The sequence below is a fragment of the Oncorhynchus gorbuscha genome, linkage group LG24 (assembly GCF_021184085.1).
Source record: "Oncorhynchus gorbuscha isolate QuinsamMale2020 ecotype Even-year linkage group LG24, OgorEven_v1.0, whole genome shotgun sequence".
In the NCBI taxonomy this organism is placed as follows: Eukaryota; Metazoa; Chordata; class Actinopteri; order Salmoniformes; family Salmonidae; genus Oncorhynchus; species Oncorhynchus gorbuscha.
The window spans coordinates 7,271,156-7,289,060 of NC_060196.1; the positions used below are offsets into that span (position 1 = coordinate 7,271,156).

At 46.2% G+C, this 17,905-nt stretch overlaps 1 protein-coding gene across 4 annotated transcripts in view; it reads right to left on the minus strand.

Moving 5' to 3' along the window:
• LOC124013403 (F-box/WD repeat-containing protein 7-like) overlaps window positions 1-17,905 on the minus strand; it is a 271,295-nt gene that overhangs the window by 196,652 nt on the left and 56,738 nt on the right. For all 4 annotated transcript variants that reach the window (XM_046327735.1, XM_046327736.1, XM_046327737.1 and 1 more), the window contains one exon: window positions 2,114-2,833. In XM_046327735.1, the coding sequence (XP_046183691.1) occupies window positions 2,114-2,764 (651 nt within the window). In that variant the 5' untranslated portion in view covers window positions 2,765-2,833. The remainder of the gene's footprint in view (window positions 1-2,113; window positions 2,834-17,905) is intronic.

Genomic DNA, 17,905 nt, shown 5'->3' on the forward strand with positions numbered 1-17,905 from the left:
CCAGAGTTGAGATGAGGGTTGTAAGACCTTCTCATAGTACCTACTACAGACTACTGTAAATGTTCTCTTTGAAGTTTCTAAAGGCTGATGTGCTAGAATCGTTTGATATGGCATTAACGCATTGCTGTAGCATTGCAATTGACCAGAGACAGCCTGACAAATGGCTGAGGGGTACAGCTAGCAGAGTGTAGAGGGTATGTGAAATAGCATTTCAAGACCAAATCACAGGACTTTTTATTGGCATTTTAAGTTGAGAAATAAACTCTATGAATTTAAAGATGTAGTATCTTCTTTTGAACACAAGAGGGAGACATTGGCTTAGAAATACAGCAATTACTGCACTGCTCTGTTAAGGACTAAGAAGATTTGTGGATCACGTTCAGTATCAACAATTGCTCATGTGATGCCTGGAGGCAAGGGTCGCTAGATTATTAGGCGCTGTTAGAGATTTATGCACATTTCTGAAAGTGTCTGCTTACTGTCACATAACTTACTTTGATTCTATTCACACAATACTGTACCTATGTACATTCAGACCATCACATTAGGACAAACACACACAACATAAAAACTGACCACGGGTTAGTGATGTCACAATACTAGAATTTTTGTCTTTGATACCAACACCAGGTTTAGTATCATAATACTAGATACGGGGGGAAGTAGCCCTATTAGCCAGTCACAGAATGCAAATTGATCCAGCCAGATCTTGAAGAGTTCAATATTTGTTACATTTTATTTGACCTTTAACTAGGCAATATCATTACATTTGACATAGATTATTTTTTTGTTGTTGTATATGCATTAATGAATAAATCATAATATCAATTCGACTTTGGTAAAAACAATTTAACCACATAACAGAAAGCCAGTCATTTAGTTGAATGGTAAAATCTCTATTGATAAATTGGGGAAATCAAGATGTAGCCTTGGACTATTCACAATACAGGTGAATGCATATTCAATAGGAGTGTGTGAACACATTGAGTGATAGTTTTGGCTGATTTCACCGGTGAAATCAGCCAAAACTATCTGTTACCTTTCCATTAGGGACTTATTTTATTGTACTGACCAACAACATTTGCATAGAAGAAGAAAAAACATATTTGATAAAATGTCTCTTTAAGACCTATGACATCATTCACAGTCATTTTGGGGCTCCAGCAAAGAACCTTGACTGGAAGAGACGCGAGGCGAGGGAGAATACATGAGTGAATACATTTCAGCTTTGAAATCAGCAATAGTGTGTGTTATGGTTTGCATATTATCGCCAACAAGGTACATGGTACTAGCAAGGAAACATAGCTGGAAGATACCAGTATCTTCTTGTTCTAGCCCGTAATGGACATTGTTGCCGTTTTGCAATATTCACAGGTGTTAACTTCTGTTCAGCATAGGTGGTGATGCAGCCCAGACTCCCAGGGTGTGCACTGGTTCCTCAGACCAGGCTAGAGCCAGTATGAGTGGGGAGCTAACACGATGCAACCCAGACTCCCAGTGTCTGCACTGGTTCTTCAGACAAGGCTAGAGCCAGTATGAGTGGGGAGCTAACACGATGCAACCCAGACTCCCAGTGTCTGCACTGGTTCCTCAGACCAGGCTAGAGCCAGTATGAGTGGGGAGCTAACACGATGCAACCCAGACTCCCAGTGTCTGCACTGGTTCTTCAGACAAGGCTAGAGCCAGTATGAGTGGGGAGCTAACACGATGCAACCCAGACTCCCAGTGTCTGCACTGGTTCTTCAGACAAGGCTAGAGCCAGTATGAGTGGGGAGCTAACACGATGCAACCCAGACTCCCAGTGTCTGCACTGGTTCTTCAGACAAGGCTAGAGCCAGTATGAGTGGGGAGCTAACACGATGCAACCCAGACTCCCAGTGTGTGCACTGGTTCCTCAGACCAGGCTAGAGCCAGTATGAGGAAGCGGACTAGGTACGATAAGGTGATGTCGGCTGCGCTGATACAGACTTGATCCTCTCTCAAATCAGAAGACGGCGTGAGACATTTGACAGAAGAACGAAAGTAACAATTGTAGTAGAGAAGCGTTTTTGAAGGTTCTAGTATCTAGTATGTTCTGGTATACTGTGAAACATCAACACTGGTCAGGTCTTACCTTCTTCTTGATGGGTGAGCTTTGGTGTTGGCACCCCGAGGACTGGTCCAGGTTGTTGTTGGGGACAGACACATCACTCCTGAGGGAGGGTGAGTGGAGGCCATCCTCCCCCTCCTCCTCTTCCTCCTCCCTCCCGCTCTCCTCTGAATGCTCAAAGTCATCACTGTCCTGGTCCATCTCCTCCTCGTCCTCCTCCTCCCTCCCCATTCTCGCTCCTCCCTCTGTCCTTTCCTCCTCCTCTTCTCCCTGCTGGCTGCCACTGTTGTTCTCCTCTTCCTCCTCGTCATCCCCCCCCTGTTGCCGTCGCTCCGCCTCCCACATCCACCTGCCGCCCTTAGTCACTCCTCCGTTCACCTCGCTGGGTACTCCTCCTCCATCCTCCCCGTCTCCCTGGGGTCCATTCTGCCTGGAGGTCCACGGCTCTTCCACTCCTTCCCCCCCTGCCGAGGCCGCATGCTGGACTCTGGACTGCTGGTGTTCTTGGTCCTCCACCACCCGGTTCATGTGCTCCTCCTCGTCGGCCTCCTCTCCAGGCTGCTGGCCCTGGGGCGTCCGGGCCGAGGAGGAGGCGTTACCTCGCTGGGCCCCCGGGCCCCCTCGCCGGCCCCCCAGGCCCCGCCTGCTGCCCCCCGACAGCAGATCCTGGTTCATTTCCAAAAGCCAGCTTGCTACCTCCTGGACCTTCACTAGGCTGTCTGAGGAGGAGAAGGGCTTGGCATTCTGTAGGAGAGAGATACGAAACAGGCGGGAGGGGGGGTGGGGGCAGAGAAAAGAGGAGATATTAGAGTTATCCATCTCATACACACAGACAATTGCAATGCTGACGCTCACCAAAATAAAGTGGAAATAACCCCATCATCTTTTATTCATAACGGTAGAAATAAAACAAAGCATTTGTGCTGGGAAGTGCACGAATTGGTTGCATTTTGGTGGGGAGACAATAGAGGAAAGCTTTGGCTTTGGATCACACAGCACAGGCCTTGGAACTTCTACAATAACGAACTACTGAGCCTCAGCGTGACACACACACACACCACACACACACACAGCTACTGGTATTCTAGCCTCTGACACAGCCAATGAACACAGCCCATCTGTCATGATATGAAAGCAGCGACATTCCTGGCTCCATATGGAAGAATCCAGTCCAACGACTGTTCTTAACCATTGGGGTAGTTTGGAGTTGGATGGCGGCTGTGGAACATTGTTCAGAATGAGAATGAAAGTCCAGCTCTGTTATGTTTAGAACTGTTTATCATCCGAGGCTGCTGGTCTACTGACAGTGAATCTGGTGGTGATTCCCAGAAACTTTAGCCCAATCAAAATACACTGTGCTGAGAAATGTAACTCTCGTATTGGTAAACATACTGTAGGCTTGTGTCAGGCAACTTGTTCATGCTGTTTGAAGCCTGCCGTTATTCACAAAACTATAGAAGTTAATCACGCAAGCATGATATGATGTGGCCCGTTTGTGTCATCTTGCCAACTCCTGTTGACAGCACAAACAGACCTGGGACCAGGTTGAGGGTGTAAGCCTACGTCAGAATATAAGGCCATGTTAGCTAGTTAGATGACAGGGACGCTGTACCCGAAACTGATGGAGCCAAGTTACCCAACATGACACCGCCTTCACTCTGAAGCCAAAGTGTCAGAATGCTCATTATGCGCGGCCTGAATATGAGAATGAATATGACGTTAGTCCATTAGCCGTGACGGTTAGAGTTTGGAAAGACAAGTGAGGGACTGAGTGAGGGAGCAGGGAGGAGAGCAGGCTAGAGGAGAAGGAGTGAGGGAGAGGAGGAGTGCAGGCTAGAGGAGAAGGAGTGAGGGAGCAGGGAGGAGTGCAGGCTAGAGGAGAAGGAGTGAGGGAGCAGGGAGGAGTGCAGGCTAGAGGAGAAGGAGTGAGGGAGAGGAGGAGTGCAGGCTAGAGGAGAAGAAGGAGTGAGGGAGCAGGGAGGAGTGCAGGCTAGAGGAGAAGAAGGAGTGAGGGAGCAGGGAGGAGTGCAGGCTAGAGGAGAAGGAGTGAGGGAGCAGGGAGGAGAAGGAGTGCAGGGAGCTAGGAGGAGAAGGAGTGAGGGAGCAGGGAGGAGTGCAGGCTAGAGGAGAAGAAGGAGTGAGGGAGCAGGGAGGAGTGCAGGCTAGAGGAGAAGAAGGAGTGCAGGCTGAGGGAGCAGGGAGGGAGGAGCAGGCTAGAGGAGAAGAAGGAGTGAGGGAGGGGAGCAGGAGGAGGAGGAGTGAGGGAGCAGGGAGGAGTGCAGGCTAGAGGAGAAGGAGTGAGGGAGCAGGGAGGAGTGCAGGCTAGAGGAGAAGGAGTGAGGGAGCAGGGAGGAGTGCAGGCCAGGGGAACAGGGGAAAGCTCCATCCCAGCCATGTTGTTTCGTTAGCCTCTTGGGTGATCACAGTGATGGTCTATGTGGCAGTCTAGAACAGGACACATTCACCTTGCCCAGGTACGCAGACAAAGTTGAACCCAAATTAGTTCACTCAGAGCAGTATTCCTCTAAATGCATGGCTCTGAGTTCACGGTCAGTGTCCCTCACTCTTATAGGAGTTTACAGTAGGAAGGTTGTCTAATAGAGACACACATACACCAAACCTGTCTATCACCTGATGGAAAATAGCCTAGCATAACCTACATGCCATCTACTCCTTTTGAAGTCGGCCACATTCTGTCTCCTGTTCCCCAGGAGAGGTGACAGTTTGAGAGACTGGACCGCCTCCACTGACACCAACAGGAAGTGAGTGCACTCCGTTAGAACAGGAATAGACGCCGGCCTGCGTGTGAACTCCATTCAGAGGACGAGTCAATCTGACAACGACTGTCTTTAGTATGACAGCTCTCTTGATAAACTGGCAGGACACTGACACTACGCCATGAATCAGCCACTGAAAGAAGAGCCAAGAGAACAGGAATCTGTAGCCTAAACATGACAGGTTCTATAAAGGCTGTCAAGAACATGTGAGAGCAAAGATCGTTCTTAATCCTAATCTAGCGTCAGAAACATCCTTGATGTTCATTCCGAGAAGAGGTATCCTCTTCCAGTACTTGACTGAAGAACCAGCAGAGGGAGTACTTTGATAAGAGTCCTGCTGAAATCCCATTCAAATCAACCAGAGAAGACTTCAACACCATAGGTCAGAATTACCCAAACTCCTTCCTGGGGACCCTAAGGGGTGCACGTTTTGGTTTTAGCCCTAACACTACACATTCAAATTAAAGCTGGATTATCAGTTGGTTATTTGAGTCAGCTGTGTAGTGCGAGGGCAGACACCACAAAGTGCCCCCTTTAGGGTCCCGAGGACAGAGCTCTGGAAACCCGGTCATAGAGCATCATAACGTCGACACCAGAGATCATTCATCCACTATGATCACCATGACTAAGATGCTTACGATGATACTGGACCAGTAGAATGGTCCATAGACAGATAGCAGCCTACGCCCCATTAACACAACCTGTATGGCTGCTAATGAGATCATATAAAAAGGTCAAAGGTGACCCACAGAGGTGTTGCATGCATAGAGCTGGAATTACATTGTGCTTTTTACCATTCTAGTATTTACAATTCTATGGTTATAAGGGCCGTGTTAAGACCAGATGGAACAAAACATTTGTCAGCGTTAATCAGACAGTGGAAACAGTGGGAGATCAATACAAATTCTATAAGGCAGCAGCGGCCCTGGGAGAGCGAGCACACACACAGTTGGAGCTGTGGTGTGTAATGACAGGATGTCATTAGGTTGTGTGTAACAAGGTAGAAGGTGACAAGAATAAAATGCCAGCACTCAGGACAAGAGGGCCAGACTCTCCATAGCATATAATGTGGCACAGAGCTGGCCCTTCTGTGGGAGCGGGGTCCATTCAAACATTTGTATTTATTTTCACCTTTATTTAACCAGGTAGGCAAGTTGAGAACAAGTTCTCATTTACAACTGCGACCTGGCCAAGATAAAGCAAAGCAGTTCGACATATAACACAGCTACACATGGAATAAACAAAACATACAGTCAATAATACAGTAGAAAAATAAGTCGATATACAACAATGTGAGCATATGAGGTGAGATAAGGGAGGTAAAGGCAATAAATAGGCCATGGTGGCGAAGTAAATACAATATAGCAATTAAAACACTGGACAGGCAAGTAGCGATCGGTTGAAGAGCATGCATTTAGTTTAACGTGATTTGAAGAGCAGTTGGAGGCCACAGAAGGAGAGTTGTTTGGCATTGAAGCTCGCCTGAAGGGTAGTTAACACAGTGTCCAGAGAAGGGCCAGAAGTATACAGAAAGGCGTCGTCTGCGTAGGAGGTGGATCAGAGACTCACCAGCAGCAAGAGCGACATCATTGATGTATACAGAGAAGAGAGTCGGCCCAAGAATTGCATAACATGCCCAACTGTCTCTTCACTGAGCAGGTGCTTCTAGTCTAGCCTATACAACACCAGCACCTTTCAGCAGAAGTTAAGAAAACATAAGAATTATCCAGCTGCACATTTACTACTACTACAGCAATGAACTAGAAGTACGGAGCACCAAGGGCCCAACAGCTGAGTACTGGCGTGGACTACCTGGAATTTCTCAAAATCAGCCACAAGCACCTGCTTTAGCTAGTTTATTTCCTAACCAAATACACATGACTATTTCCTTCTTAAAAAGTATTTTTCATTTTGGGCTTGTTTAAAGATAAGAGGCAGCTTGTCCTTTGAGGACTTCAACCTTGGACAATCAGCGGGGGCTCCTCCAGAAACGTTTAATCAACCTCCAATTAACATAAGAGAATGTTTTCCGACTGCCGTACCGACCCAGTGCTTTGCTCGTTAGCGTAACCCCTCTGATTAATGTAGTCTCCAACAGGAGGGGAAATTTTAGTGCTAATTAGACCACCCAATCAAGAGAGAACCCAGACAGAAGGCTGGTGGAGGTTAGAGTTTGAGACACTGGCTGGTGTCAGAGTGTCTGCTATATTACTTTAAAAACAGAGGCTCTCTCACTCTTCCCCTCCCCCTGCTTGATGTAATTGAGGATGGTTAAAGCGTTCTCGTCGTTTCATGTTGGCTCTGATCTGTGGGGCCCCAAAGCCTGCTGTAAACACATTGCCAAAATCAGCAACAGGGGCAGGAATTACAGTACAGCGGAGGGATTATCCAGCGCAGGGCAGATCCAGGGCTGAATGGAGGGATGTAGCAGGGCAGCACAGCTGGGGGACTGATGGAGGAAGCTATTAAAACGCTGGTTAGGGGAGGTGGAGGGGGGAGTCAATGCACCTGTTGGGAACCGTGGGAAAATTGACTAAGTCCTAAATGGCAACCTAGACCCTATATAGTGCACTACTTTTGACCAGGGCTCGTCAAAGCAGTGCACTTTCTACGGGACAGGGTGCTATTTGGGACGCATCCATAATGTGCTTAACTTTTCCTGGAAGGACGCTTGATTGGTAGATGTCCACCATCTTTATAGGAGCAGTTGGAGGACAATGATGCTGTCCCAACATGCCTTGCACTGAGGTTATTTCTGTGTGACTGAACAGATGTGCTTAGACCTTTTAAGACTGTTTGTGCTATTGGAGAATATTACTAACTCAAATACTGTTCTCTCTCGCCCACCCTTCCTGCCTGCCTCGCTCTCACACAGACCTCAATGGAACTGATTCGCTATCTCCGGCAAGTGACATACTGCATCTGTAAATATATCCTGAATGGCGCCCCATACTGGCCATCAGCTCTCTGGGGACACAGGCATCCGGGCATGGGTCACCCCTGTAACCCCTCAATGCCCCCCAGGGTAGGAGGGTTTCCCAGTACACTAGAGCTTGGGAAATTACCTTTATCTAGGCAGGGTTCCTCCATTTCATTCAATCATCCACTCTTCACTGGTTGTGCTCTAGTTCGACAGACTCCTGGTGGGAAGATGGTCTAATATTTAACCCCTGACACTCCAGGGAATCAGCTTTTATGGATCGGGCTTCTTACAGAAGAAATATGGGAAGAGTTTGCATAACCACGGTAGCAATTAGAAATTAACAGTTTGAAGATCATGGGAAAATTATAACAGCAGCTCACCTAACAAGACTAAGTCCAAACATTAGGATTTAATGTGCCTTTTACATTTACTGTACTTTTCGCGGCAGTTGTTGATAACGAAATCGGAAAACACTCTGGAAACATTCAGTAACACAAGAATGTTCCTGGGAAATGGGAGGTAGGTGCAGCATAAGACCAAAACGATGACAAGGGTTTGAGTGAGAGGTCTAACTGGTGTTTCCAAGTAATCACACACACCTCTCCAAAGTGTGCACAGTTGACTCAAAAAAAGTCTTCAACTATGAGGGGCTTGTTTTGCTCTCCTAGCTGTGCCGTTGAGAAACTAGAGCAAGCACACTTGTAGTCGTTTCGTTTGGAACACAACCCTGCATACAATTACTGTTGTTTACGCAATCAAAAAAAAAAAGTTCATTATAAATCGCAATCTGGGTCAGGTGGCCATCATCTGAAAGCTTGTTCTATTGCCAACATGACTAGCTAAATGACAAGATCCGATTTTACAGTGTGAGGCTTTCAAAGCAATTCAGAGAAACAGATCATCATTTTAATGAGCATAGAATAGAGTCATTTGCATTCAGATGTGTGGTCTGTTGCAAATGTCCTTCACAATACAACATAGGTGTTTATTCTGTTCAGAACAACCCAGGGCAAAGCGCCAAGTCGTCTTGTAAGTGATCATAAATGTTGACACTGTATGACGTGACATTTTATGTGAAAATGTAAAGTGCACATTTGGATACAATTGTTTGACTTGCTTGTATGACAAAGCGGTATTTATTATAATACTCAATGTCTCATCAATTTTAAAATATATTGGTATTTTACAGCATTTCCTTCAATCAGACAAAAAAAGATTTGCAGACGTTGGCCCAATTAGCGGGAGGGATGAGGGCAACTTGTCCAGTGCGCGGTGATCAAATTCAGAACAGCTGTCAGTCAAATCCCATCCAGCGCGGTGAAGCACAGAGCCAGAGCTCTGACGTCATGTATAGCATGCTACTGTAGAGCCACCACGTTCCAACGTAGGCGCTTATCCGCGTCCAAATCTGCCATTCTCAACCCGAATAAAGGGAGAAGTGTAAAGGACTACATGCTACTATGTGAATATGGACACCTCATGACTGTATGGAGTGTGACCACTTCAGCTCCCCGATCTGAGTTACTACGCAGCCCAGCCCTGGTGTCAGTTCAAAACATAGTCAGTGTTTGTGGATGAGAGAGCACAGCGTCTGATTCGGAGGCGTCAGGACCTGGCACCACGTCAAGAGTTTAAGTGGAAGGAAGTGAGGGAGGGAGAGAGAGAGAGACAAGACAAAACTGCATCTCCCAAGCCAGCCTCCCGGCTTGCACTAAGAGGTGGAGTACGTGGGTGTGTAGTGTTTCTGCAGAGGGGAGGGGTTCTTATGTATACATCTACACTGCAAACACAACATTATAATAACCATTCAGCATGTAAAATAGCAGACTGTCTGGTTAGCAAGTCCAGGTCCAGCCACTGCATCAGAGGATTCTACTCTTATTTCTCTGCAGTCTTCACAAGAAGGTTGTCGGCCAGTAGTCAGGCCATCTCTATAATACTAAGCTAGCGATGTCTGTTCTCTGATGTCAGGGTATTTGACGGGGGGGGGAATAGGGGATGGGGGGGGACTGGGTGTCAGGGGAGACTCTCTGATGGTGCGGGCAGCTATCACTAGGCAACTCTGGGGATCAGAGAGGTGACCGTCTGACAGTCTCCTCACCACATCACTGACCAAACAACCCCCAGCCCCACACACACCCACCCCTAGGTCTCACTGAACTGTGCCAATTAGGCCTACTAGAACATAAAAGACAATAGTAAGACATCGTACTTAGTGACCTAAATAATGTTCAGTTCTCAGAAATGCCTGTAGCAAATGCTTGATTAAATGAATATATACATTTATAGATCCTGAGAAAGTGGCAGATGGTGTCTTTTCCGAGTGGTGTGTCCACTCTAGTGCATCAGATTTACAGCCGACAGATAGCTTAGCTAAAGAGGGTAAAGCCTTGAAGGTCCATTCAGCCTGGTCAGCTGTTCTGGATTGATGAGTGCCATGGGGGCAGAATTGGATGTCCATTTGGATCGCCATGGCGAAAAACGATGGACATGCAGTCACACACACACACCTATCAGAACTCGGATTCAGCAGTTGGTTTCCACAGGTGACAGTGCTAAAGGAGGTCAAATCAAACTTTGTCACATGCGCCGAATACAACAGGCGTAGACCTTACCGTGAAATGCTTACTGACAAGCCCTTAACTCTTCTTGAACTGCATTGTTGGCTAAGAAAATTACCAAATAAACGAAAAGTTTTTTTTTTTTTTTAACAACACAATAATGAGGCTATATACACGGGGTACCGGTGCAGAGTCAGTGTGCGGTGGTGCAGGTTAGAGTGAGGGGGGCAGTGGCCATTTGATTAATTGTTCAGCAGTCTTATGGATTGGACGTAGAAACTGTTAACCTCTTGAAGCTATGGGGGCGCCGTTTCATTATTGGATTAAAAAAACGTGCCCGTTTTAAGCGCAATATTTTGTCACAAAAAGTTGCTCGGCAATGCATATAACTATGACTACTACTATCAACTATGCATATAATTGGCAGCTTTGGAAAGAAAACACTGACGTTTTCAAAACTGCAAATATATTATCTGCGAGTGCCACAGAACTGATGCTACAGGCAAAACCAAGATGAAACTTCAAACAGGAAATGAGCAGAATTTTTGAGGCTCTGTTTTCCATTGTCTCCTTATATGGCTGTGAATGTGCCCTGAACGAACGTACGCTTTCTGCCGTTTGCCCAAGGTGTCTGCAGCATTGTGTCGTATTTGTAGGCATATCATTGGAAGATTGGCCATAAGAGACTACATTTACGAGGTGTCCTTTGTCGAAATTGCTGCGTAATCAAAGCTGCACGCATTCATCCATGTGAGTCAGGGGAGAGAGGAGACTTCCACCAACGATATATCATCGAAGAGATATGTGAAAAACACCTTGAGGATTGATTCTAAACAACGTTTACCATGTTTCAGTCGATATTATAGAGTTAATTTGGAAAAAAGTCTGGCGTTTTGAGGACTGAATTTTCGGGGTTTTTTGGTAGCCAAACGTGACGCACCAAACGGAACGATTTCTCCTAAACAAATAATCTTTCAGGAAAAACTGAACATTTGCTATCTAACAGAGTCTCCTCATTGAAAACATCCGAAGTTCTTCAAAGGTAAATTATTTTATTTGAATGCTTTTCTGGTTTTTGTGAAAATGTTGCCTGCTGAATGCTAACGCTAAATGCTACGCTAGCTATCAATACTGTTATACAAATGCTTGTTTTGCTATGGTTGAGAAGCATATTTTGAAAATCTGAGATGACAGTGTTGTTAACAAAAGGCTAAGCTTGAGAGCTAGCATATTTATTTCATTTCATTTGCGATTTTCATGAATAGATAACGTTGCGTTATGGTAATGGGCTTGAGGCTGTAGTCACGATCCCGGATCCGGGATGGCTCGACGCAAGAAGTTAAGGAGCCTTTTGGTCCTAGACTTGGCGCTCAGTTACCACTTGCTGTGCGATAGAGAAAACAGTCTATGACTTGGGTGACTGGAGTCCGACAGTTTTACGGGCTTTCCTCTGACACCGCCTATTCTCTAGGTCCTGGAATGCAGGAAGCTTGGCCCCAGTGGTGTACTGGGATGTCCGCACTACCCTCTGTAGCGCCTTATGGTCAGATGCCACAGGAAGCGGCGCAGGTCCTAATCCAGGCACTTGTCATCTCCCGTCTGGATTACTGCAACTCGCTGTTGGCTGGGCTCCCTGCCTGTGCCATTAAACCCCTACAACTCATCCAGAACGCCGCAGCCCGTCTAGTGTTCAACCTTCCCAAGTTCTCTCACGTCACCCCGCTCCTCCGCTCTCTCCACTGGCTTCCAGTTGAAGCTCGCATCCGCTACAAGACCATGGTGCTTGCCTACGGAGCTGTGAGGGGAACGGCACCTCAGTACCTCCAGGCTCTGATCAGGCCCTACACCCAAATAAGGGCACTGCGTTCATCCACCTCTGGCCTGCTCGCCTCCCTACCACTGAGGAAGTACAGTTCCCGCTCAGCCCAGTCAAAACTGTTCGCTGCTCTGGCTCCCCAATGGTGGAACAAACTCCCTCACGACGCCAGGACAGCGGAGTCAATCACCACCTTCCGGAGACACCTGAAACCCCACCTCTTTAAGGAATACCTAGGATAGGATAAAGTAATCCTTCTCACCCCCCCCCTTAAAATATTTAGATGCACTATTGTAAAGTGGCTGTTCCACTGGATGTCATAAGGTGAATGCACCAATTTGTAAGTCGCTCTGGATAAGAGCGTCTGCTAAATGACTTAAATGTAATGTAAATGTAGATGCCGAGAAGTTGCCATATCAGGCGGTGATACAACCTGTCAGGATGCTCTCGATGGTGCAGCTGTCCATGCCAAATCTTTCAGTCTCCTGAGGGGAAAAAGGTTTGATTGTGCCCTCTTCGACTGTCTTGGTGTGTTTGGACCATGATAGAGCGTTGGTGATGTGGACAACAAGGAACTTGAAGCACTCCACATGCTTCACTACAGCCCCGTCGATGTGAATGAGGGGATGTTTGGCCCGCCTTTACCTGTAGTCCATGACCATCTCCTTTGTCTTGATCACGTTGAGGGAGAGGTTGTCCTTGCACCACAATGCCAGTTCTCTGACCTAACTATTGGCTGTCTTATCATTGTCGGTGATCAGCCCTACCACTGTTTTGTCCTCAGAAAACTTAATGATGGTGTTGGGGTCGTGTTTGGCCACACACAGGGAATACAGGAGGGGACTAAGTACACGCCCCTGAGGGGCCCCAGTGCTGCGGATCAGCGTGGCAGACGTGTTGTTGCCTACTCTTACCACCTGGGGCGGCCAGTCAGGAAGTCCAGAATCCAGTTGGAGGGATGTGTTTAGTCCCAGGGTCCTTAGCTTAGGGATGAGCTTCGTGGGCACTATGGTGTTGAGCGCTGAGCTGTAGTCAATGAACAGCATTCTCACATAGGTGTTCCTTTTGTCCAGGTGGGAAAGGGCAGTGTGGAGTGCAATTGAAATTACGTCATCTGTGGATCTGTTGGGGTGGTACGTAAATTGAAGTGGGTCCAGTGTATCCGGGAGGATGCTGTTGATGTGAGCCATGACCAGCCTTTCAAAGCACTTCATGGCTACCGACGTGAGTGCTACGGCGGTAATAATTTAGGCAGGTTACCTTCTCTTCCATGGGCACAGGGACAATGGTGGTCTGCTTGAAACATGTAGCTATTGCAGAGTCAGTCAGGGAGTGGTTGAAAATGTCAGTGAAGACACTTGCCAGTTGGTCTGCGCACGCTCGGAGTAAACGTCCTGGTAATCCATCTGGCCACGCGGCTTTGTGAATCTTGACCTGTTTAAAAAGTCTACAGAGAGCGTTATCACAGTCATCCAGAAAAGCTGGTGCTCTCATGCATGCTTCAGTGTTGCTTGCCTCAAAGTGAGCATAAAAGGGCATTTAGCGCAAGTGGTTGTCTTGCGTCACTGGGCAGATTGTGTCTGGGTTTCCCTTTGTAGTCCGTAATAGTTTTCAAGCCCTGCCACATCCGACGAGCGTCAGAGCCGGTGTAGTAGGATTCAATCTTAATCCTGTATTGATGCTTTGCTTGTTAGATGGTTCGTCTGAGGGCATAGAAGGATTTCTTATTGGTTGTCACATCAATGGTTTATTTATCAGGCAGGAGATGAGCAACTTAGCAGCACAGCTAAGAGCGCTGTTACCGAGAAGTGGACTGTGGGTATGTAACAGCCGATATCATCAGTCTCTTAGTTTGCTCATTGTTTAATTAACGCTCCTAAAAAGGTGCACACCATTGGAAGTGATAACAGCTTGCAATGTGATTTGCATGTTTACCTTTGATCAGTCGTGGACGTGAGCATTTCTTATTGTTACCATGTACCTGATACATATGACAGAATATTAATGAGAGAAAATAAAATCAAATTTGTTTAGCTTCCGTCTCTCACAGTTGAAGTGTACCTATGATACAAATCACAGACCTGTACATGCTTTGTAAGTAGGAAACCCTGCGAAATCGGCAGTGTATCAAATACTTGTTCTCCCCACTGTATATGTTGTATTCTAGTCAAGGCTCATCCTATAGAACTACTGCTGACTGTATACACCTTTTCTATTCATATACTGTCTATAATGTCTATACACACCATCATATACATAAATATTTACATGTATAAATTAACTTTTTTTGATGTGTGCATTCTTCTGTATTGTTTGGTATTATTGCACTGTTGGAGCTGGGGAAACACGCATTTCACTGCACCTGCGAGAAGACCTGAAAAATAATGTGTACATACACGACCAATGAAATCACATGTGTTCCTAAAGGAACAGCGCCGGCAGATTGGAAGAAAACAAGCCGTTCCCGTGGTTACCGGTAAGCTGCTTCCCTCTAAAAAATAAATGTTTCAGAGCAATCATCTGTCCAGCTCGCCTCTAGTGTCTGAGCCACTGGATGAATGGATGATAATGAAACTAAAGGATGAAGTGAAAAGAAGTGAAGAAATTCTCATTTCAGATCGTTTCTTGTAGGGTTTTTCTGTAACATTCACAAGATTTGGGACATACAGAGGTCCTCTTACTTTAGCCCACTGACAAAATGAGACACCAGCCAGGTAAATTTCTCTAGCCACACTTTACCTCCTTAGAAATTCCAGAGACACAGTCGTAGGCTACACACACAAAAGGAAATGAATGCGCTTTGTGTTGTGGAGCTGCATGCGCCGGCTGGCATTGACAAAGTGACGAGTGGATAGATGGCCGGCCATTTTGTGTCCATTCCCTGAAACTCCTTTTCTTTGTGACCTCCAGGAAAGAAACTGGGTTGGCTGAGGGGCTCAATGTGTGGATGCCTGGCTCTCCAAATCTCAAGTGCTGTGGTGGAGACTGGAGCATTAGCCTCATCTCAGATTGCAGGGCTCCCCCTGGGACCTGTATTTCAGAGCTGTGAGCTCGACAGAGGAAGGCTATGAATATCCGAACCCGGTATGCCTCCTCCTATAAGGGAATCGCAGAGGTTCTGTAGTTAGGTTCTTAAACATCCCATGAAATGTGCTTTTTTATTGTTGCCGAAAACAATCGCGGTGGAACACATACGACAAGAGTGCATATCCGTGAGAGACAGTGACGTATTGAATCACAAGAGGGATGAAGATAATTATTTCTGGTTCATTTAGTGACACCCCCCCCAAACAAAATATATCCTTCCCCATTCACAGTGAGGCAGTATAAACTGTGTATCAGTAGGCTTGACTAGTTGAAATAAGCCTCTACAACGCATGGACCACCATGCAAAGATTGACTCACAGCCCAGATGGGTACTGTATAGAGAGTCTCACCTCATACAGGAAACAGGTAGGATGAGGTCACTTGGACCAAAACAACAACTGCCTGGCAGACTTGCTCTTCAGACTGTGGCAACCTGCCCGTAGGTGGTAGAGGGTAAGAAAGCAGCATTTATTTCCTTATTAAATAACAGAAATGGCAGAATGCGTCAGTTGCTGACAGAAAAAGTTACTTTTAAAAAAAACGTAACTCTTAATTGAGGTAATTGGTGGAGGTGTATATAAAAAAAAGTGTAGAAGTAATTCTATTTCTATGATGGGAACTAAGTTACCTCCGTCAGCAGAAAATTCCTGAGAAGTAATCTTAGCAACATCCCAAATTCCATTACCATGTGCTTTAATGCGATTTAAGAGACAGATCTTACCAGTGGGAATCCCCCGCGGCAAAACAAATGTTTGTCATTCGTAATATCCCCTAGGCACATTGCGGTTTGTCTTCATCCACAACTTTGCTGGATAAACACAAAACACACAAGCTTGACTTGCTTTCTAATAAGCCTACAGATGGTTTCAAGTTAATACTACTGTTACGGGATTTTAGACTTCAGAATATGGCAAGTGTAACAAACAATATTGGCATGCTGGCATCCTGCTAAATGAAAGCGGTGTTGAATTTAGTACGGCAAGGGTTTATAAAAGGCTGAGATCGTATAGGATGATAAAATACTTCTGGCACAAAGACCTGGGAAAAGTTACCTGAGCGTTTAAAACAGAAGCCATTATCTCAAAAGGTTGTGCATATCAGAGCATCTTGCAAGATGACCAAGTGAAAGCAGAACCAGAACACCATTAGAACTTAATCATTAAGCTTGGGGTTTTATGCTCTTCCTATCAGACCACAATTGCATGGGAACTTTCACGGTCTCCGTTTAATGGACAATGAGCGAGAAGCAATAATGGGGTTGTAACGAGCTGGTATCGTTCGGAAATATGCTTTGATTGCGCTCTAAAATAAACGAGCCAGCCATTGGCCTCTTTATCGACCGACCAAAAGCTTTTTCTCCATCCACAGGAATAATATAAATGGGTCTGAATGTTTATAGTTAAAGGCCGGGTCTTGTTAGTTAGCCTAGCGCACAGAACTATGGCAGCTGGGACCAAAACAGCACCCAGTGTAGCTGCTGATAACAGGGGTTGTTGGGCTTCTGTGGCGTGCCGTGCCAAGTCTGGAGCTCCAGAGACAAAGACACAGCTGTGTGCGGCACACCCAGGCACCACTTCAGCTTCTTCAGCCCAGGCACAGTGCCCTCATCTGGGGGCACTTCAGACCGGCAGAATGCCCCTGTGGTGGACTGATGGGCTGCTTGAGGCCGGGCCAAGTTCTCCATGGGCCATGAGGGGTGGCCAACGGGTAAGCACTTTAACTTGTGAAGGCCCTATTTTGCACAGCAGGCAGTTGGTCAGGCCGTCAGCTAACATCCGAACAGTGGGCATGCTTGGCCTCTCCCCTCGGCAATCTCCTTGGACCTCTTTTGCTGATTATTAGTGTCTCAATCTATTTTAAAAAACAGCCACAGACATTAACCACACGTGGATGAGCTGTACTCATCACTACCTGCTCTTTATGGAAGACCGTTAGAAACAATTTTCAAACCAATACTTTTGTCTATTAACTGCTGAAAACATCACCCCGCCAAAGCAGGCTGAAATTCCATGTAGTCGTTTCAAACACTTACACTAAATAGGCATTATCCTTTTCACAGTATTACTCCAACGACAGTGTGGGAATACATATAAAGAAACAGGAAATCACATGTTTGACTGCACTGTGGGCTTCTTAAGACACACCCAGATACCCGATCAAAGCTGAAAAACACCAGTCAGTTTCTCTCTTGCTGAGTAAGTGGTGTATAAAAAAGACAAACGCAGGACTTTTGAGACACAATATATTCAACCACATATTGGGTACAATCCTCACAACCGGCTCTTTATGGAGCATCGGACACACGGTCAATCATTAGACTTTGAAAGTGTATTCTGACGCTTCATCAGTAAGTTAACACAAGTTGAGAGTCGCTGTGAAACATTCATAAAAAACACCAGTCATTCCCTCTCCTGCGGAGCATGTCAAATAAGTAGTTGGAGGGAGTTTGATCCTGCCACAATCAGCCTGTATGGGACAAATAAATGATTTGGCAAAACAAGAAGTTCTATTCTCACTTGCTGTGCTCAGAAGACGGCAGACTCGAGGCAACAGCACAGCCTACATACCGATCCTGAGTTTGGACAACATGGAAAAGGAGGCATTGAAATACCCCGCTGTGGTTGCAGGGACTTCCTCTACAGACGTATGCTA